At 45.7% G+C, this 22,046-nt stretch overlaps 1 protein-coding gene across 3 annotated transcripts in view; it reads left to right on the top strand.

Annotated features, from left to right (window-relative positions):
• Positions 1–22,046, top strand: part of BRD3 (bromodomain containing 3) — a 45,291-nt gene that overhangs the window by 7,534 nt on the left and 15,711 nt on the right. For 2 of the 3 annotated variants that reach the window (XM_030286798.4, XM_072936685.1), the window contains 4 exons: positions 17,254–17,580; positions 18,236–18,373; positions 19,318–19,465; positions 20,887–21,101. In XM_030286798.4, the coding sequence (XP_030142658.2) occupies positions 17,380–17,580; positions 18,236–18,373; positions 19,318–19,465; positions 20,887–21,101 (702 nt within the window). In that variant the 5' untranslated portion in view covers positions 17,254–17,379. Of the gene's footprint in view, positions 1–727; positions 1,132–17,253; positions 17,581–18,235; positions 18,374–19,317; positions 19,466–20,886; positions 21,102–22,046 lie in introns of those variants that run through there. The other variant, XM_030286797.4, reaches the window with a different exon arrangement.

Here is a 22,046-nt window from a genome sequence, read left to right as displayed (position 1 = left end):
TGAACCAGCAGCGTGGCAGCCTCTGCTGGCACACGTGTCCACAGAGAAATCTCCTCCCTCTGCCTTATTCCTTATTGGCACTTAAATGTTCCCCTCATTTATTTTCCTACAGTTCTATTATATTTTTTTTCTACAGCAACTCAACCATATTTTGGCTTATAACATTTTTTTTTTGTTTTAACTTCTGTTTGCAGTTGTGGATTTGCTTTAGGACATGGGCTGTGTGTGTGTCTGGTACTTGGAAGTGTTTTTAACAGCGCTGATGTTTGTTGATGCTTTTATGGTGGTGTGCTGGTGAAATTCACTTTGTTTTTATTGTATACGTTAGATAAATTTCTGTTGTTTTCAGCAGTTGACAATGTTATGAAATGCACCAACCAGTGCAAACTACATCGGGCTGTGGTTTTTCTTGATGGATTTTTTTTGGCCGCTCGCTACTCCAGCGTGCATCGGCGGCGGGCTATTTTTATTGCAGCTCGTATTAGTTGTTGCGTAATGACTGCGAGAGCGCATTACCCAATGCAAACCGCGATTAAAAAAAAAAAAATACAAACAAAACAACACAACAACAAAAAAAACAGGGGGCGAGAGCTGTGATTTCCAGCTCGGCCTCCCGCAGCACGCGTGGATCCCACGCGCGTTTCCAGGCGCACTTTTCAGGCTCTGCTCGTACCTCGGGAGGCGCGACGCGGGCGGACGGGGGAAGCCGGGATTTTCCCCGGCCATGTCTGCCCGGGGGACAGCCGCCCGCCGCCGGCTCGGCGCGGCTCCGCGCCGCGGCTCCCCCGCCCCGAGCCCCGCCGGGCTCTTCCCCGGCCGGGGACCCGCCTTGGGCGGCCCCGCCGCCCGCTGACCGGGGCATCACCCCTGCCGTTCCCGTCCCCTGCCCGCCGCTCCGGGGAGGGCGCGGGGGGCCGGGGGGACCCGCGGCTTTCTGGGATTTGTAGTGCGGGCTGCGGCCGCTGCTCGTGGCCCGGCCCGGCCCGGGACTACGGTGCCCACATGGCCTTGCGCCCCGGCGCATGAGCGCTCGGGCGCTGTAGCGCATCTATTATACTGCCTTGCCGAGGATAAAAAGAAGAGCAACTGGAGGGACTGTAAGGCAAACGTTGCTGGAGCTGCCGGGGCAAAGTAATCTATTTAATCTTTCCCTTTATTTGTTAGATGCTTGGGTGTGCGTTGCTAGCACTGGGCCATGGTTTCTGGAGGGAGGGGGGCTGGGGAAGAAGGGGGAGGAAAGCAAAACCCACTTGGGAAAGGCCAATGCTGATTTTTTTTTTTTTTTTCCTCCCCCTCCTCTCTACTGCTCCTTCTTGTTGCGAGAGCCCCGCGTCGCTCCCCGCGGCCCCGCAGCCTTTGTGCGCCGCCACAATTGTAACAAAGCGCGGCGGGGCTGGCTGCAGCCTGGCCATTGATTTCCTCCCGGCCCCGCCGCTCCTGCCCACCCTTTTCTTCTTCTTCTTCTGCCGCTTCTTCTCCATCTTCTGCTCCCCCTCCCCTTCTCGCCGAGCGCCCGAAGACGCCCCGGCCAGCCGCGGCCCCGCGCCCCAACAGGACGGGCTTGCTTTTCTTTCTCCTCTCCTCTCTTCTTTTTTTTTTTTTTTTTTTTTTTTTGGTTTTTCTTCTTCTTCCCCCTCTCTCGCTCGCTTTCCCTCGCTCGCTCTCTCTGCCCGCCATCTTTTGAAGGGGAAAATTAGGGGCGAAGAAAAGGAGGGCTGCGGGCGCTCTTGAAAACAAGGAAAAAAAAAGAAAGAGGAAAAAAAAAAAAAAGAGGGAGGGAAGAGGAGAGAAAAAAAATAATTAAAAATTGAGCGGAGGAAGGGGTGGGGAGCAGGCAGGCTCCAGCCCCGGTGCCGGCGGTGCGCGGTCCCGGGTTTGTGTCGGTGCGGAGCGGAGCCCGGATCCCGGGCCGGCCCCAGCCCTGGGCCAGCGCCGCCCGCTCCGGCCATTTCCCGGCCCCAGCGCTGCCTTGGGAGCTGGGAAAAGGTCTGGGCAGGCAGCGGCTGATGGGCTGGAAAGTGCTCCTTTCCCTGTTGTCCGTGTCCGCATGCATTTATTTATATGTGTGTGTGCGTACCCAGCTGCTCCGCTCGTGTCAATACCCGCTGTTTACCAAACTTTCGCAAATAAATGGAAACTCAAGGGTTCGCTGCCTAAACTTGATATGCTTTCTAGGTGTAAAAAGAAACGCAGATCGCAGATTTATATATAGAAATGTCACGCTATAAATAATGCTGCCGATAATAAAATGTAAAACTTCAAAACTCAGCCGTCCTTCTCCTCCGTTTATATTCTTGTTTGGGTTTGGCACCTCCCTGGGCGCTGGGGATAGAGCATTATTTGTAGCCTGCTTGGTTTCACTTTCAAACAAAGCTGTAGTGTTCAGGTCGCGGGTCTGTGTGCGTCTTTACGTGGTTGGGTCTCGCAGGGTGTTAATTCAGAACGTGTTTTCCTCCACAATTGACTTTTGACAACGTGGAGAATGCATTCTGTCAGGTTCGGGATAAATGTTCTGTGACAGTCCCAGAGTGTGGATGTTCCTTTCTGTTGATTTCTGTTATTCCTTTTTCAGGAGCCAAAAGTTATTAAAATAAACTTGTTTGGATGAGCAAATGTGATGGCTTCGCTAATATTTCAAACTTTTATATGTTGGTTTTGGGGTTGGTTTTTTTTCTTTGTTACATCTTAAGTTCTCTGACACTGGTAAATAATAGCAGGTCAGGAGCTGACATAATTAGCAGAGCACACCTGCTGTTCCTTGCTGGGAATAAAGAAGCACGCTTTTAATATGCTTATTAAATTTTTTTAATGTATACAGTGTGAGTGTGCTGGGGGTGTGTGTCTACATGAAACTGGAAGTTTAGTTTTAAAGCTGAAACTGTTGTCTTTAATTCACACAGTGCTAAGCCAAGGTATTAGAGGGGACTTGGGGACTGCCATATGTGCTGCAGGATCTGGGTGACAAGTGCAGAATAAATATGCATTGATCAAAACAAACAAGAAGTCCCCAAAGCAGTTTGGTTGCTTTACAAGCAGAAAAAGCCATGATCTGTATTGCTTACAACTCCCTAACTGCTTGAGTGTTCTGTGAATGCAGGTCCTGCCTCCTGATCTGCAGATCACAGCCCTGGCAGACTCCTGGGTGTCTCATTTTTTTTTAGCACAGAAGTTTGGGGAGTTTTTAATAATACACTGGGAGGCTCCTGCTGAAACAAGAGTAACTCCAGACCTCAGAGCCTTTCTTTTTGGAAAGAAGAAATGCTAAGATTGTGTATTTCTTTCTCTTTAGACTGGATAAAAATACTCATGCTTATTTCGTGTTTTGAGAGAATGTTTAATAAAAGGGTTGGGCAGGGGGTAGCATTCTTATACAGTCTTCAGCATAATCTTGATTGCAATATTGTCTTTTCAGTGCTGAGACAGTAGCTATTGCAGTGAAAGGCTTTTTAGTTGTAGTGACCTATGCATGCAGAGTTTAAATTAAGAAAGAATGCACGTGCAATGTGAAGTGTCTAAGGGGTGTTTTCAAAGCTGACTCTGGAGTGTTTGTTCTGTTATCTTCAAATAAAAACTAGGCTTCTGGAAATAAAACTGCTGTCACTTAAGCACCAAAGTGCTTACAAAAACTTTAGTTATTGTCATTTAAAAAGTATTTAGAGGAGAAGCATGTTGAAGTCTGAGTTCCAGCTCAGTAAGCATGCTGGGCAGCCTTGCACTGCCTTCAAAGAAGGCTGATTTTGTTATTAGTCAGTGTCTGCAGATGCAAGTGTTTCTGTGAGCTTCCTAGCTGCTTGTGTCTTTGCACTGATGTGCACGGTGACACAAATCACAGCTCTTAAAAATCCTGAAGAAGTCCTTTTTGAGTTAAGAACTGTGTGTTTGAAACTCATCTCTTAAGATGGAGTGAGTCTAATGGGGGTTTTTGGTATCCTCAAACCTCACTGTCAGCCCAGGGGTCCCGCCTGCCTGAGGGGCTCTCCCTGTGAGGCTGAAGGCAGTGCACACGCTGGGCTGGGGCTTCCAAGAGCTTTCCCAGGCACATCTTTTACCTGTGCACGTTCTGAATGATGCTGTTTAATATTTACCATTTCCCTTGGAGGGGAGGCACTTGTGCAGTGGGCTGTGGGTTTCCAGCCAAGCCCTGCTGCACTCCTAGAATCTCACTCCTCCTCCCAGGAGTAATCTGCGAGCCTGATCGCTCTTGTTGACAGCACAAACAACTTGGGAGTCAAATCCCTCTCCTCGGTAGCAGCTGAGTGATGTACTGAGGTCTCATATTTCAAAGGATTAATTACTTTTACAAAATATATTACTCTGTCTTCTTTGGTAAACTATCAGGTGCTTTTACACAGGCAGGACTACTCTTTGCTGAGTAAATGAACAGAGTGGATTTGCATCTCAGTGTTGTTGATTGTTTCTTTTTAATCTTGGTTGCTCCTTCTTTGCTAATTTTCTAAATTCATTAATCCTCAGTGGGCTTCCCAATCATTACCATGAGCCATATGTTTTGTTTTGTATGTGATGTTTTTTTTATTTTGGATTTTGTTTTGTTCTATTTCAATTTGCCTCATTATTCTGTAGTAGTAGCCCAGAACCCTGTTGCAGGCAGTGGAGTTGTGGGAGTTGGGAGGGAGCCATTGTGTGCTGTGCTGCTCAGTGAGCTGTCAGGACATTTTGGAAGGATCTGTGCATCTCCAGCTTTTCATTCTGCGGGATCTTACTGCGACATCAGGATTGTTTTGTCAATCATTAGTGCTTTTTGGAGGTGAAAAACTTTCTGTGGCACACTAACTCTTCAACCCACTTGTTGCTAAAGCCAGTGTTGGAAGGATGTAAATTCTTCTGGAGAGCCGTGCAGAAATTCTCTGTAATATGCTGTGTTTTCTAGTAGTCCTTTTCCCTTTTTCTTGATTATATACTGACTGAAGAAACCACTCACCTCTGTTTTGGGTTCCTTATGCACCTTTCCAGGCCTTGGTCTCTTTCCAGCAGATGTCATTTTGGAAGTGTTTCAGCAGCATGGATGACCTGGTCAGAGGAGTTTATTTTTCTTCTTTCCTGGGAGCAGAGTTTTCTCCTCTCCACCACCATTGCAACAGGTGTAGCAAAGACAATCTGAGATGGAATTTCTGTGCTTGAGAGACTGATCTGGAGGAATTTCCCTGTCTGCATTGATCCCATTTACTGTCAAACTTTGAGATTTAGACTCGGATGTGATTGATACATGTCTGCTTTGGGAATGGTCCTCTTTGCTCCTGCCTTTCCTTTAAAGAGAGAGAAGCAGGGACAGGAAAGGATTGCTGTTCCACTGTTGAAGTTTACACTGGGAGAGCTTTCCTGATGCAGCTGCACTGACATCCCTGACAGGCTGAGATGTTCTTCACTGTGACTGACTCTCCTGTAGTAACCAAACCCTGCTTGTGTTGAATAGAATGCACATTTCTCCTTCTGGCACTGTCTTTTCAACTGCTGAGCTCATCCTTGTGTTACATTACAGAGGGTGCCTGGTTGGGGATCTCCCTTTCTCAAAACCCATGGATATGGCCATGCTGAGATAAATCTGTTTTCTAAAACTGACCTGGTCCATTGGTTTGGCTATAAGCAAGTGCAGAGTTTGCAGTCCAGAGCTGTTTGCTGGGAGGGACTGTAGGATGTAGCTGCCTTTTTGCTTACCAAGGCTGGTTTAGGAACTGTGTTGTGCTGTGGGCTGTAGTGAAAGTGGTAAACGGAGCACGTGTGTGTAAGAATTGTGTCTGGGTATAGTGGAGAGTGCTGTTCCTTCCTGGAAAGCATTGCTTTTTGCTGTTCTTTCCTGGAAAGCACTGCTTTTTGCAGCTTTTCTGTTGCTGCTACAATCATGCTCAGAGTCTGTGAAATAATGTTGAAGTGCAGCACTTCAATGAAGAGAGAGGGAATGTTCCTCCCAAGTTTCCCCTGGAGTAAGTGCTTGCCTGAGTAAGTGGGAGTATTATGGATCTGCCAGTGTGCTGAAAGTGTATTCCTTTCCTGGGCAGGAGCAAGCCACATGGGAATCAATTGGGATACTTGTGTCCACACTGTCATGGTCATATTTCCTTGGACTTGAGCTTCATCCATATGCAGGAGCTCAGAGCAGCTTAGGCTTGTGTGCTCTAAGCCGTGGGCGCTCTCAGCAGGGGCTGTGCTGGGGAGGCTGTGTCCTCCTGTCCATCTGCCCTCAGCGCTGTTCCTGGGGGTCTGAGGCAGTAGGGAGCACCTTCCCCCCTTTTCCTGAATCAGCAGCCTCTACTCCCTGCATGGGGAGGAGTAATAGACTTTAAGATCCAAATTATTCCCTTTTTTGCAGACCGTTTGGGGATTTAATTCAAACTCAGAAACTGCTCTGATGCTGTCCAAGGCAGCGACAGCAGCTTAACTACCACAGTTTGTTCACACCTCAGCTGACCTGGAACTTCCTTGCATTGCTGAGCAAGTTTATGGATCTACCCAACCTTAGCAAAATCACTTTTCATCGGAAGTAGTAGACCCCATAGAGCCTTTTGTACTTGTGTGGCTGTGTTTGCTTTAAGTTAACACACGGAGTTATTCCAGGACAATGTGCCTGTTCAAACACAGGGCACTTCAATTGCTTTGGAAACAGATAAAGCCAAGCTGGTGGGAGTGTGCACAGGGGATGAGTGGTGGTCTTAAATGGGAGGGTGACTGGTGTCACAAGTGGTTGTTCTGCCTGCAGAGCTGCAGTAATTCCCTTGGTGCGTGGGGGCTCTTCCCCTGCCCCATTAGCAGGTTTAATGTTACTGTGGCTCAGCTAACAAGCAGTATATTTATGTCATGGTAATTCAATCCCTTTCATTTCATCCTTCATCCCCTTAAACTGACTTGATTGTCATGTATTGATTTTAGGTAGACTTTATATGGGAAAGGTGCAGTGCTGTAGTTGTAAACCCAGGGCATGATTTAAACCAGTGGCAGCTCATGCATTTTTACTACACTTGTAATGCTTTTTGTCCTGAAACAAATCCGTTCTTTTTCAGAATAGTAACTTTAATCTTTTAAATGCATAAAAACAAATTTAAAAGTTAAGTAGGAGAAAGTGTTGGAGCACAAGAAGTGTACAGGGTAGGCTGTTGATGAAGATATTTTCTCTAATGAATCACTTTGGTTCTGTTCTGTACAGTGAAATGCTTCAAACAAGTTAACAGATGGATCTGGGTCTGTTTATTAGAAGTCTGTTGATGTTTGCATGGAGCTGCCCCTAAGGAGAACATCTGTAGCACTTGTAAATCATATTAATAATGCTGATATATGGCCTTGCAGAACTGGTGGTGTAAGGGAGAATTGCAGTGTAGGTTCTTAGCTCCACAAAGCAGGAAACAACCCTTTAAATAGGTAATACAGAGGAATTAAGTGCTATTTGCAAGGGCTCTGTGTTTTATACTTTGCTCAGAGTACTTTCTGTACTTGGTTTCATAAAGAGGAGGTGCTCTTCCTGTTTCTGTAGCCTCTTAAACTCAGCTAGAAATGGAATTTGACTGTATCTAACCCCCCTCCCTAACAGGTGCCACTAAAGACCTTTTGGGTGTTGTGGTTTATCTTGTAGAATTGTTTTTAAAGAGTGCTGCAGTGTGGGCAAAGGGATAAAACAGATGGCAGTTTTAGCTTTGCACTTTTTTGCAATGACAAGGAGTGTTGTACTTAGTCAAGAAGTTGTTTTCAGAAACTCCAGTGATGGTATTTGAGCACCCTGTAAATACAAGTTCCTTTGTGCTCTTGTTTCTTTTTTCCCCCTTTCTTTAAAATTGGTGCAACCATAGCACTGAGAAGGGGGTAATGTATAAATACATGGGAAAAGGCTAATGACTTTAATTGCAGATGGCAATGGAAATATTGATATCCCCATTTTCCAAGTGGGGGATAACCAGCCTCCAGCCTGGGGTGTCAGCAGGGCTGGCTTGTAGCAGGAGATTTTGTAATTCTGTGCAGGTACAGCTGATGCTTGGAGATGCTCTGCCCAGCAGGGAAGTAGTTGTGCTCTTGTGGCCTTTTCTTTTCCTTTTTTTTAGACTTTTCTTCAAAAAGCTTTCTGTCCAATAATCTCTCTTTTTGGAAATCAAAGGGCAGAGAGAGAAACAATCATGACAAAACCTGTGGAAAGACTCTGTCCTTTATTCACTGTATGCTGAATCAGACCGAGTTTGGAGACTTGTCCTTATGCTGTAAAAGAACACAGAGCACCAAATGCTGATTAAAAAGAGGAAGGGCTGACTTTTTCAGCACTCAGATTTTTGACTGTGCACATCACATCCTTTAAAAAGCAGAAAATGAGGGTTTAAATGTAAAATAATCCCAGTAGGAGTTCTGGACCCTGTATGGGTCTTGCCACATTGTGCTTTACTGGCTGTACCTAAATGCTGCTGCTGTGCACATATCAGCTGAAACGGGACAGGGACAGAGTGTGTGTGGGGTTTTTTGTTCTTATTTCAGTTAGTTTGGTTGGTTTGTAATAATTTATCTGAAATACAGTGTGTTGACCTGAAATTGGCAAAATGGTTTGCTGGAGTCACAGGATGAATTGTCAGGAGTGTCACTGTAGGAGAAATTGTGCTTTGGAGAAGGGAGGCTGTAAAGGAATAGGAGAAATATGGGAAATCAGGAGGCAGGGCCTTGAAAGAGATGGGTTATGATGCTTTAGACTGTAGTTCAGAAAAGTAGTCTGGGTGTGATCCAGCACTTAACAGCAGCCTGTGGTCAATCACATTTTTAAACTGCATGAAACAGGGAGCTTTCACTTCTGTCTCCTCACTCTATTCATCCCTCTTTTCTTTTGCTGACTTTCTCTATGTTTTGCTTTCTCCCAGAGGATGTAGGTTAGCAGCCCGTTTCCTTTTGCAGTTTATCTGCTCAGTAGTATTTGTATGTGTTTCTATCCACCAATTTTGTTTCCTGAAGGAATACAAGCAGAGGCAGCCCCAGGCTGACTTCTGCTGAAGCCACTGAGTATCAGGTTAAGACTATTCAGCATTATCATCCAGTTCTGAAATGATTAACAGCCTCAGCCTGCTGCTTGTGGTGTGTCCAGGATGGACCTGTTGCTCCTGCACTTTTAGCTGGGTGGTTTCTTCTTAACAGCTCTCAGCAAGTGAGATTTTTGTCGTTTGCTCCATGTGCTGTGGCAGCTCCATTTTCTGATGGCTGGGCAAGCAGGAATTCAGAGATTCCCTGCCACTGAGATCTGTTGCAAGCAAGGTCAAGCTGAAGGGACATCAGCTTGTCACACAGCTTGTCTCCCACTTTCAGAGCAGTTGGTGATGCTGATGTGAAGGATGCTCGGAAAGGGTGACTGTGGTTCAAACCCAGACGAGGAAATGGATTTGTAGTTCTGGTTGTTCTTGAAGTATAGATTTGAATGCAAAACCAGAGGTGAGTAGAAGTGGAAGAGTAGATTCTTTCCCTCTGTGAAGCTTAAAGTGATTGTTATTCCACCTCTCTGTGTTTCTGGAATTACTAAGAAGGCATCCAGCAGACAGCATTCGTGCCAGTTCTGAATTTGCAGAATTGGCCAGCCTGCAGAAGTTGTGACTGAGTCTGTGGAGTCTTTCGCTGTGCTGTCAGCAAGCCTTGAATTTGGGGTCACCAAAAGTTTTCTTCTTCTTGGCCAACTTTCACGTAAACATGGAGATACCTCTTCATGATTAAGTTGCCATTTCTTTTTGTGCTGTTTTAGGAAATGTGATTGCAGAGAGCAGGATCTCCATGCTCCTGCACCCCTTGCCCTTGTGCAGTGGGATTTTTCTTGCTGGGATCCCATTCTGCTGCAGGGAGAGGCTCCCTCAACTCTCCCAGCTGTTGTAACTGAGAAAGTCTGATCAGCCTGACAGGAGTCTCCAGCCCCAGATAAGCAGCACTGAACCTATCTTATTTTACCTCTAAGAGCTGGAAAAGGAATTGACTCAGGTAGAGAAACCACAAAGTGTGCAGAGCTTAAGTTTGTTCCTGCCTGTGCTTAAATCTTCCTTAGAAAGAGGTTTATCTTGATTGACCAATTAGTTATATCTTGCAGGTGATAAGTCTGCAAAACCCTCTGTGGTGAGGTGCTGAGCCACAGAGACCTTGCAGCTTAGGAGAGGGGAAAGCTGCTGAGCACTTTGCAGGATCAGGCTTGAAGTGGTTCCTGAATCCCAATGGACTGGGCTGCTGACTGTGTTGTGGTTTGAACTGCACTTCCAGTGTGCCCTCAGCCACATTCCTGCCTCCCCGAGCTCTCCTGCCCCTCGTCCTGCTCCTGACATGTTGAGAGCATGGATGGTATGTGGCCATGTGCCAGCTCCTTCCCAGAGCTTCCTTTTTGCCTGATGTCCCAGGCTGCAGGGCTGCTGCTGCACGAGGGCTTTTGGGGGGCTGCATCACCCCTACCAGTGCTAGAAGCTGCCAAATAATTGTGCAGTGCACTGGATAGGAAAGAAAATCTGCTCTAAGCAGGGTCTTTTCCCTGTAAATTTTGGCTGTCTGGTTTCTCTCTGGCTCTGCTCCCCATTAGGTGGTGTGGGTTCAGCCCTGTGGGTCACACAAGGTAATTCCATTGCATCTCCACCTTTCCCCTCTGGGGGAAAAATGGCACGAGCAGAGTCTGCCCAGACATGTGGTTATCCCAAACACTTCACTTGCTATGCCAAATATCTTATGTAAAAGCCCAACAGTTTTTTTTCCATTGCCATAAAGGTGTAATTTGTGTATCTTGTGAGAGGCACAACCACCAGCGTTTTCCTACCCATTCCCATCCTGTTGATTTGGATGTGTAAGCCACCAGCTACTCCAAGTACTCTGGAACCTGTTCATAGATCTCATTTATTACAGCTAAACATTGTTAACTTTTTCATGATAGGCCACCCAGTTAATTTGCTGAAGTACCTCCTGGCTGATTTTTTTGCCAGTGCAGTTCAGCTTATCTGAGTCCAGACCTTACTGCAGTCAGGTCTCAAAGCTGGCTGAGCTCCTTCAGTCAGGAATCTAACACAGAGTAAGCTGTGTAACCACTCACTTTTCCTTCCTCCTGTAGCCTTTTTAACAAAACCATGTAACTCGGGAGCTTGCACAAAACCAACATAGTCTGAGTTGAAATTTGCCTCTGTGTTTTCAGGGGACCACAAAAAGCAGGGCAGGAAGACAGGTCCAGAGGTCATTCTGTACTCCCAACACAAAGAAAGGTCAGCCATGCCTAATTCATTACTGACATTGGTCTCTTAAAACTGTTCTCAAAACCAAATTCAAAGCTATGAAAATGAACTTGGTTTAGTGTTAAGCATTTCTCCCATCATTTGAAACTACAGCATTTAGAAATCAGTTGAGCCCCATCTGATTTGTGTGTGACAAGCAGCTAAATTCCTGCTCAGGCTTGATCAGAAGGTGCTTCCTGTGGCATTAGTGACTTGGGGGAGAGAAATACTCTGGCCTCAAGTTATCAGAAACTCCATCACTTTATCTGAGGTGCCTAACAGTGTTTATAAATCTCCAGTGCTTTTATTAAAGTGACTTTTGGCTACCCCTGGGTTTGAAGGCATCTCCTCAGAGATCTTACAGCAGCGTGATTTGCAGGGAGCACTGAGTAGGCATCAAAACTGAAGACCCTTGAAATTACCAGTTACCCCTGGCTGATTCCTACCTACTGGTTAGGGACCCACGGGTTCCTTACTGAGGAAACACCTGCTCTTATAATAGCCAAGGAGAGACCAAGGGTAGGAAAGCCATCTGCATAATCTAATGAGCATTAAACCAACCAAGTCAGAAGCCAAGGAACTGACTTAATCTGCTGTGATCTTTTCTCCTTCCTCATGCAGAGGTGAGCTCAGGACACAGTTGCATCTCTCAGTCTCAGGATGTTATTAGGGCAGTGCTCAAAATAATATGGGAAAAGCAAATCTGTGATGTGTGGAATTAATGATGTGGGAGACAGCAAGGGTGGCTCCATGGACTTTCAGAGTGCTGCAGTGTGCCGTAGGGACACTACAAGCCAAATTCCCAGCTCCTGCAGTGAAGCCAAGTGTAAATCCCAGTGTCTTGAGGGGGTGGCATGTTGTGTGTAGTGTGTCTGTCTGCCAGGGCAGGGTTGGCTGATAAAGCAACTCGTCTGTCCTCAAGTCTTGCTCTCAAATTGCACGTCCCTTGTGTTTGAAGGCACCATCCCTGCTGGCGTGTTAGTAGGTACTGAAAGCTGCCTCAAGTTCAGTTCCTGTGTGGGGCTGGGAAGGGAAGGCAAAGGAGGAGGAAAAGGAGGCATCCACAAGTTTTGTTTCCTTTTGAGGAGACTGATGTAGTGCTTAATTTAATTTCTGCAGCCATAGAATGAAATGGGTACAACCCACATTAATAACCTTACCTGACTTTGTATTGAGGTTCAGTAGTGCTGAACCTCTCCTGCAGAAAAAATCTGGGCAAGATGACCAAGGCTTGGCTGCTTCTCTGACTTGGTAGCAAATCTGACTAAACGTCCAATTGTTAGGAAAAAGACTGAAAATCTGCTGTGGAGGCTGCAAGGAGCCATTGCATGGAGCCGTGTCACTATTGGAGACAAAATGAGTACACAGAAGCTTGGTGAACTCAAGAGAGAAAAAGAGCAAATTTTATTTCTGACCTCACAATATATAGAATTCCAAAAGTGACAGTGGATTGGAGGATGAAATTGCCACCTCTCCAACCACACTGGTCAAGCCAACAGTCCATCAGTTCTCTCCTCCCACAAAGAAGAATGCAAAACAATTATTATTTACATGAACAGTGTGTGAGAACTCCAATAGAAATATGTAAACATTATCAAAAGGCTAAAAAGAAGTTTTATGAAAACTTTAAAACTTTCAAAAGAACTATAAAAGAAAAACACTTTTAAAAATCAGGGCAACAGAGCAGCAGCTTGGAGGATGCTGCTATGACTGCCCTGCTGGCAAATTTTGGGTCTGGCTGCTCACTGGGGAGCTCTGGGCAAGTCACCTCACCGTGGAGTAAAGTGTGAGTTGTGAGCAGCAGCATTTTGAGGAAGGAACAGGGTCTTTGTGTGTGCAGAGTGTGAACTGCTAAGGGACCTTGGTCTCTTCCCATCCTCTGTGTGCTACTGTAATGTAAATAAAAATGTGCAGATAACAGCGAGGTCAAGGAACATCTCTCAAAGTCGATAATTTTCCCTGATGGGAAGATTTATGTGGCTGTTTCTTTGCCGAGCTGGAATTCCGCCAGATTTTGATCAATGACCAAGTAACCACGCAGAAATACTATACCAAGGGGAGGGGAGAAAAGCCAAGGAGTTGTTGGCCTGCCAGGCTGACATAAAGCTTGCTGTAAGTTTGCAATCAAAACAAACCCTATCGGGTCCTGCACGGGAGCAGAGCATCCGTTAAATGTTGGGCGCTGCCAGGGGAAGTGGCAGAGCCGTTGGCTGGAGCAGCAGGAGAGTTGGCACTCTGCACACTTCATGGGGCTTCAGAGCTGCTTTTAAAATAGTCCCCACCACTGCAGACAGGAAAATGGTATCCTGCTAGTGCAGGGAATTATTTATATGTATTCTCCATGCCAACTGTCTCTCCGCTGACTGACCCTGTGTGAGAGACTCGATGGAAGAAAGGTTTTTTTTTAAAGAAAAAAATCTGTCCAATCTAGCTGGGTTTTTTGATGAGTGGTTTGCCACACTGAGGTTGTAAAAAAGACTTAAACTCCAGGACTTAAAACCTCCTCTCTTTGAGGTTTTGGGGTTTGTTTTTAATTACTATCTCAGATTGAATAAGAAGGACAAGCAGTGTTCACTCTTTGTGTATGACAGCACTTTAGGGTGTATTTTAAACTTGTAATATCAAAACAACTTGTGCAGACAGAGAAATCAAGAACAGCTCCTGCTACTTGAACATAATAGGCCTGAGAAACAGGATAAGTAGTGATTTAAAAATTAAAATTTAAGAAGTTATTACTGCAGGGCTCAAAGAAGTCTCACCTTAGCCCCTCACTGGAAGGTGCACATGGTGTCTTGTTTTGGCACTCTTCACTGCAGGCTTGTACAGTACCTTGTACAGTGATGTCCTGAGTCTCTGTCCCTAATAGTTTAAATATTTATTGATACCAGTGCAGTTTCTGAGGGTGCTGGAGTGCTTGGACAAGAGCTGTATAGTTCAATTTTACCTGTAGTTATGGGACAATTTGTAGAAGCTTGCCTAATTTTTGTCTGTGGGTCTACTAAAGTGTCCTCTTGGGTGATTTGTGTGGTAATTTGGGATGTCAGATGGTCAGGGCTCTCAGTTCCCTCACTTTATAAATTATGTTTCACATGGACTAGATTTCTCAGGCATTAATTTATCTTTTAATTCAAAGTCATTGCCTTTTGGATATTTTCAAAGCATTTTTACCCTAATCTTCCATATTCCTCATAGTCCTGCTTTTTACATTCTTAAAAAATGATACCATTTTGAGTTTTTAAAGGTAAAGGAATGGCTGTAGAAGCAAATTCTTAGTTTTAAAAATTACAAAATGATCTAGTATCAAAGCAGCTTCTCCAGCAAATGGTGAGGAAGCTGCTGGACCAAGGGTTAAAGGTGCAGTGAGGCACATTAAAGTTTTATTTATGGCAGGACAGTACTTCCAGTGCTGCCAGCTAGTCCAGGTAGCTATTTCTGTCTTCTGCAGGATCCAGCAGTTCAATGCCAGTGCTGCTGGGAGGTTTGGAGCCACTTTTGGGTGTAAAAACCAGTGTGTTGGAGCATGGAAGTTAAGGAGGAGCAGGGAACTGACCAAGTTGGCTGTCATGGTTCTGCCCTCCTTGTTTTGGTAATGTTCTTCATTAAAATCCTTTCTGTGTTGTGTCACTGATGACTGTTCCATCCTTTTGTGTGGCTGTACAAGCCTTGTTTAAGCTTGAGGATCAGAATGGCCCTGTGGAGAGGCAGTGCCTGTCCCAGGGAGTTTTCTCTGCTGGGTGGGGACAGAAAGGAGCTGTCCCTATCTCCATGGCACAGATGAGGAGCTGTGGGGTGAAGATACTGAAAGCCTTGGCTAAGGTCAGGGAGAAGAAGTCTGAGAGAGATAGGAGCTGTGGATCTATGGTTTGTTGAATTACAGTTTGGGGATTTAATACAAATTAATTAAAAATCCTTATCAACTTGGAGTTTGAGAGATAGGACATACAAAAATTGAAATGAAAAGAGAATCATATTTAGCCTTAGGTTATTTAAAGGGAAGACTTAAGTTACACTGCGTCGTTTCAAACTTGTGACCCAAATGCTCTCTTAGCAGTAGGAATTGCTCTCTGTGGGTGTTTTATTTCCCCTCAATCCTTGCACTGGATTCAGTTTGTTAATCAAGAAGACAGCAAACAAAATGCTTCAGTGGTGGTCACCAGGGGCCTGCAGCCAGCCTTGCATTCTCTGGGATGATGGATGGTGCTCAGAAACCTGAATCCATGCAGGGAGCTCCCCAGAAGGAGACTGGGTGAAACTTCCTAATTATCTTTTTTTTGGTTGTTTTTAATTCTTTGTCTATTTACCCCCCTTGATCTGAAGATTGAATTTTGCAATATTTCTGCTGCTGCTTTGACTTGATGGAACACTGGGAGAAAATCCTTCCCCAGTTTCTTCCAAATCTGAAATCCCAAGGAAGATTCTAGTTAGGAAATTCATTGTCCAGGAGATGCCAGCATCCCTTTTGACTGCTTGGTGATCACCCTGCCTGTCACCAGCAGCATGAGCACATGAGAAACCAGTCCTTTTGGAACTAAGCTGGGCTCCTGAGTTATCAAAAAGCAGGGACCAGAAGCCTGATTCTGGAGCTATTCCTAAATCCATGGCACAAAAGAGTCCTACTGGCATTTTTCTCCATCCTTGGAATATAGTGGGTGTTGTGAACAAATGGTGGCAGCATCAGAGCTGGACTTGTGTGTTTCCTGCACAAATAACCACATGTATTCACACAGGGGTTTGGTTTAGGTTTTTAGCAGTTCCCTCCCTCTCTGCTGCAGATCTGTTTGTTTGTACACAGCTATTTTGGTAAAATTTCCCCAAGTTAGGTATGTGTTTACTTTTTGCCTTCATCTAATCAGCAGCTCACAGGGTAAGTTGATGTTCTATATTTAGTCCAGATATTCAGTAGAGATGATTAGGGCTGTATTAAAGCAGAGGTTTTTGGGTTTTTACTGGGATGTCTCCCTGCTTCTTCCTTCCCGTGTTGCTGCGGCTTCTGTCCCTGCTCATGTTTCTCTGCCCAACCAAGAAGTGTATGTCAGGGTGTTTGTATGGCTTTCTAAACATATTTGAAATAATTTGCCTCAAGAAAGTGATTGTGGTCTGTTTGCCATGAGATGAGTAGCTGCAGTCCTGATGTGAGGTGAAATATCTAATGTTTATGGAAGATGACATAGCAAAGCTGTTTACCATATGCTACACAAGGCACAGCGATACTGGGCTATTTTTACCTCTGCAGTTTGCAGAGAGAAAACCAGAATACAATAATGCAATTTATGTATTCTCCTCTATTTCAAATGTGTCTTTGAGAGAGAACATGACAGCACTGTCTGAGCCAGGTCACAGGATACATCAGTGTAACACCAGCTATTATTTGAGCCTGGATCTCTAAACTTTAATATAAAACTGGGGTCAAAACCAGTCAGGTGCATGCACTAAGAGGCATAATAAGACATTTATGAGATTGGAAGTGCAGATAACTTCAAGTTGATCTGTTTCTGGTGACACCTTTCACTCTCAGCAGTTCACAGCATCTCACTCTGCCCCTTTTTTCATTTCCCTGGACTGAGGTTCTCTGGCAGCTGTCGTCTGCTCTTCATTACAGGATTTCAGACTACTCCTTGCACCGGAGCAGAGCCCTGTGAGCTGACTCAGTGCCAGCATGGGTCTAGAGACAATGCAGTTCAGTTGACATGGAGCTGGAAGCTATGGATTTAGCAGCTTGCATCAGTGCATTCATGGGAGCCTGTATTGCATCCTAACTGTATTCCCTGAGCAGATTCTTAGGTTGCCCCGAGTGTTTCCTTGACATGAAGATGCTCTCTGAGCCAGCTAAAGCAAGAGCTAGTCCCATGAAGCGTGCTGTCTCTGCAGGCTTTGGATTTGGGAATTGCTGTTCCACTGTCTATGGGATTTTGAACTGTTCCCATCTCCAAGATAAACTGTGTTCCAGGAGCAAAGTCAGTGGGGAAAAGAACCTAAGTTTAAATACTGTCCACAGAAGAAATGTCTCAACATGCCAGCTTCAAAAATCTGTATTTACACCCTGCCCCCTCTTTCTCTCTAGTTTGCTCTAGGTTGTATGGTTGCACCCTGGAAATGGGATGTCAGTCCCATTCAGGGAGCATAAAGGAAGAAAGAAAATCTCCCCGTTGCCGCCGCAGTGACAGCGAGTGAGAGCCCGAGCAGGAAGATGTCGACAGTCGCCTCAGCGATCCAGGCTCCTCAGGGCCCTGTGAATCCGCCGCCTCCAGAGGTGACAAATCCCAATAAACCCGGCAGGAAGACCAACCAGCTGCAATATATGCAAAATGTTGTGGTGAAGACCTTATGGAAGCATCAGTTTGCTTGGCCTTTCTACCAGCCTGTTGATGCAATTAAACTGAATTTGCCGGTACGTTTCTGTCATCTTCTCAGCCTAAAAAAGCTTTGTGTTGGTCAGGTCAGGTTTGGGATTGCTGAGAGGGGAAATATCAGTGCCTGGGATGGTGTTGGGTTCAGCCAGTGCTTCATGTGCAGCACGAGAGGCTTTGGTGCTCTAATCCATAACAAGGAAATGACACTGCACAGCCCTGCAGCGTCCCCAGGCTAATCACAGCCTCTGCAGGTACTCCAGACCAGCCCAGGGAGGAACTGGGTTAACAGGTGGAAACCTTTTAAAGGCCAAAATGCTCTTAAAATTAGAGACTGAAACTTTGAGCACAGTTTTAGCCGGCCCTGATAAACTTCTGTAAGTGCCAGAGGCAGCCTTTTGAAAAAGGAGGCAGAAATGCTGATTCCCAGACTGGAGGTTGTGTTGTTTTGGAGTCAGATTCATAATAATGGTAAGACTAAAAAGATGCAAATTAGAAAATAAATAAAGATATATTTACATTTAAAATTTCCACAAAACTTGAGGGTCTGTTTTTTAGGAGCGGGGCTGAGGAGAAAATACTTACATTTACACTTTCCACAAAGCTGGAGGGGGGATGAGGAGAAAGCAGGTGTTAGAGGGAGATGTGAACAAAACTGAATCAGAAGATACAACATCTTCCATGTTTTTCCAACAGGATTATCACAAAATAATAAAAAACCCCATGGATATGGGGACAATCAAGAAGCGCCTGGAGCACAACTATTACTGGAGTGCCAGTGAATGTATGCAGGATTTCAACACCATGTTTACAAACTGTTACATTTATAACAAGGTAAAAAAACCTACAAAAGCCTTTAGAAAACACCCACCTACCCCTGTAACTGTGCAGGTTTTGAACAGGGCCAGCTCTGGGCCCTCCTTGCAAGGATTTGAAATGCCACTAATTGCAACCACGTTACTTGAAATGCACAAAGCTGTCTTTGTGCTGCCTCTTTCTTCCCCCAGACTAGTTACAGTGGCAAATATGCCTTTTAATTATAGGTAGATTTCTGTTTTGGGGTTATGCAGCAAGTTTTTACTCCCTTTATTTTCACTTAGGAGTTTTCTGGGATGAGCTGCACTTAGTGCAGTGCTCTGCAGGTGTTTTGAGGTGCTTTAATGCTGTGTGTTAGACTGTCTGGCACTAAATAGTATCTAAGCAGCAGAAAGGAGTTCAAGAATCATAACTCTGTTCTTTGATTCTGTCTCCATAAAAATGTTCATACTTACACACATTTAGATTGCTTATCACTATTGTTAGTTTGGGTTTGGCTTGTTTGCTGTTTTGTTAGGTTGTTAAAATTCTTTGTGTTCTGTTTTCTCCAGTCATTTGTCATCATAGACCCAGACTGGACAACAGCTGAACTAAACAAATTAATTAGTTTGAGCCACAGAATGTGTGTTTAGCCTCTTCCCTTGGACCTGCTGGCAAGCAGGGAAGGACAGCTCATTCCTTCCAGTTTGCTGCTTCCACACTGCTGCACTGGATACTGGTTTATCAGGCTCCTTCTGAGCTCCTGATAATTCTCTGGATGCAGCACACTTAGGCACTGTAATTATTGCATGCTAGAGCAGAATAGAAGAGCAGGAGAGTGGCAAGCAAGGAGGGAGAAGAGCTAATCTGTGTATTGTCAGCATTTGAATACCATAATTTATTTGAAGGGCCTCAGTGTTTTCTAAGCTCACTGCTTCAGATATGTGGCTATACAACAAAGGCTCATATTCTTCTTTGTGCAGCCCACAGATGACATTGTCCTCATGGCCCAAGCCCTGGAGAAGATATTCCTGCAGAAGGTTGCCCAGATGCCACAGGAAGAGGTGGAATTGCTACCCCCAGTTCCTAAAGGCAAAGGTCGCAAGCCCTCAGCGGGCACACAGAGCACAGGTACGGATCCATGGATCCATGCAGGCACAGGGAATGTTGGGAGCTGTTCCCGAGGCCTGACCCCCCCTTCCAAACTGCTGGACTTTGCAGATGGTGAAGAGGCTGGGAAGGGAGAGCGGGGTCTCACAGTTAAAGCAGTGGGGAGGAAGGTGTGAGATGTCTGGGAGATGCTCACTCGGGGTTTCAGGGCTCGTCTGTCTCAAGGCCACCCTGCATTTGTCACACCAGTCTTGCCATCTCTGATTTGCCCATCCAGGCAGCACTTCAGTGAGGGAGGCCAGTGCTGTAGCTTCTCTGTGCAAAGAAGAAACCAAGGCAAGAAAAACCAAAGTAGTCAGAAATGCCAGTCTGCTGCCAGTGCCAGAGTGTGGCATGGAAAGTCTTTACAGATTTGGGTTTACACAGCTCACCCTGGGTCTTGGCAGAAATCTGGCACAGCAAAGACTTGGACTCAAATGTTGCTAATTTACTAAACCCTGTATATTTTTCTTTTGCACACATGGTTACATCATCATAAAATTAAAGGATTTATTAAGCCATTGCAAAAGGCTATGTACAGCATTGCATATCAGTGGAAGTTAAGTTTAGCTCAGCTTACCTAGAATTGATTTTAAATGGATTTAGGACTAAACTGTCCAAGCATGGTAAAACAGTTCATAAAGGACCTTGTGTGGCTGAGTTAAATGATGGCAGTTTTGGTTTTTTTTTTCCGTCTAAACAAGGTCTAATTGTTGCTCTGGGAAAGTCAATTGTTCTTCTGTTTTCCCACATTTCAGGTGCTAAATGGAGCTATAAATCTATCCAAGCTCAGAGAAATTAATGATGATGTATCTCTTCAACATTCTTTGATAACACATAGGAGGATTGCTGCTTTGGTTATTTAGTAGGTTTGTCCCCTTTAATTTACACCAGTAGTCAGATTTTTAGCAGTGTAGGTGTAGCATCAGAGACATTGAGGCCATCAGGAGGCTTAAACTCTACTGAGAATCATAAAATACGGTGTTGCAAGGAACCCACGGGAATCACTGAGCCCAACTGCTGTCCCTGCACAGGACAACCCCTGTGGCAAATCTGGGGTGCTTTGGACTCCTGGGTGCTTAGGGCAGTGGTTGTTGCCATTTGTTGGTGTGGACACCTCCCAGTGTTCCATCTCCTGCTCTTCTGCCGGGGTGAAGGCTGTCCCAGAGCAGCACACACTCCATATGAAAAGCTGCAATTATTTTGCTTGTGGCTGACCTAAACCTGGTACAAGGACTTAGCTCACAGATTCCTCACTTTTTTTTTTCAACCCTGGGTATAACAGCCCCGAGCAAACCACACTGTGCCCTTTGTGCCCTCCCCAGCATCCCTTTGCCAAGTCCATTTTGCTCCCAGTACCCTCCCATCTGTAACACCACCGCCTTTCCTCTCTCGTTCCCAAGGAGCGCAGCAAGCCGTGGCCGTGTCTTCCGTGTCCCCGCCGGCCCCGTTCCAGAACGTCCCTCCAGCCGTGTCTCAGACGCCCGTCATCGCTGCCACCCCCGTGCCAACCATCACCGCCAATGTCCCGCCTGTCGCCGCCCCTGCCGCCGCCGCCCCGCCGCCGCCCGCCGCTCCGATCATGCCCGTGGTGCCCCCCACGCCCCCGGTGGTCAAGGTAAATGTGGGGCAGCTCCTCTGCAGGAGGCGGGCTGTGCTGCCAGCCCTAGCTGCTGCATCCCTGCAGTCCTGCTGCATCCCTGCGGTCCTGCTTTCGTCGCAGGGTGTCGAGCTGGAGAGGGTTGAGAACGGTTCTGCCGGTTTTTACATGGTCCAGCTGAGGTGATGCCACCTGTGCTCGCTCCAGCTCAGTTCCAGCCTCTCCTGTCACAGCCTTCCCCTGTGCTGCTGCTCCAGGGCTCTTGGAACTCTCCCCATTTTACACCAAATAGCTCAAAGCATCTCTTCCCTCTGTGACAGAGCTCCTGATTTTACTGGGGCTGTTCCTTTAAGGTTTGTAACCCAAAGCGTCTCTTCCCTCTCTTACTGAACTCCTGATTTTACTGGAGTTGTTCCTTTAAGGTTTGTAACCCAAAGCATCTCTTCCCTCTCTGACTGAGCTCCTGATTTTACTGGAGCTGTTCCTTTAAGGTTTGTAACCCAAAGCATCTCTTTCCTCTGAAACACAGCTCCTGATTTTACTGGGGCTGTTCCTTTAAGGTTTGTAACCCAAAACATCTCTTCCCTCTGTGACAGAGCTCCTGATTTTACTGGGGCTGTTCCTTTAAGGTTTGTAACCCAAAGCATCTCTTCCCTCTGTATCTGAGCTCCTGATTTTACTGGGGCTGTTCCTTTAAGGGTTGCAGGCTCCAGCATTAGGAATGTTCCTTTCAGCTTTCAGCCAGTTCAAGACAAGCCTGTCACTCCAGTTGGAGGAGACTGATGTTGCCTGCAGGTTTGGGTGCATTAGTTCTGTCTTCCTTACTGAGTAATCTTTTGGGAGTTGTCACTGGTGTTTTGCTATTTATTATGTTAATTTATGGGTAAATGAAGACATTACCTAAATAACTGAAATTTTCTTAGCAAGCTGTGAATTGCTTTAAAAATGATGAAAGCATAGCTC

This window comes from Taeniopygia guttata, chromosome 17, assembly GCF_048771995.1.
Source record: "Taeniopygia guttata chromosome 17, bTaeGut7.mat, whole genome shotgun sequence".
Classification (NCBI taxonomy): domain Eukaryota; kingdom Metazoa; phylum Chordata; class Aves; order Passeriformes; family Estrildidae; genus Taeniopygia; species Taeniopygia guttata.
Note: the sequence above shows the minus strand (reverse complement) of the source record. Positions and strands in the feature narration are given on the sequence as shown.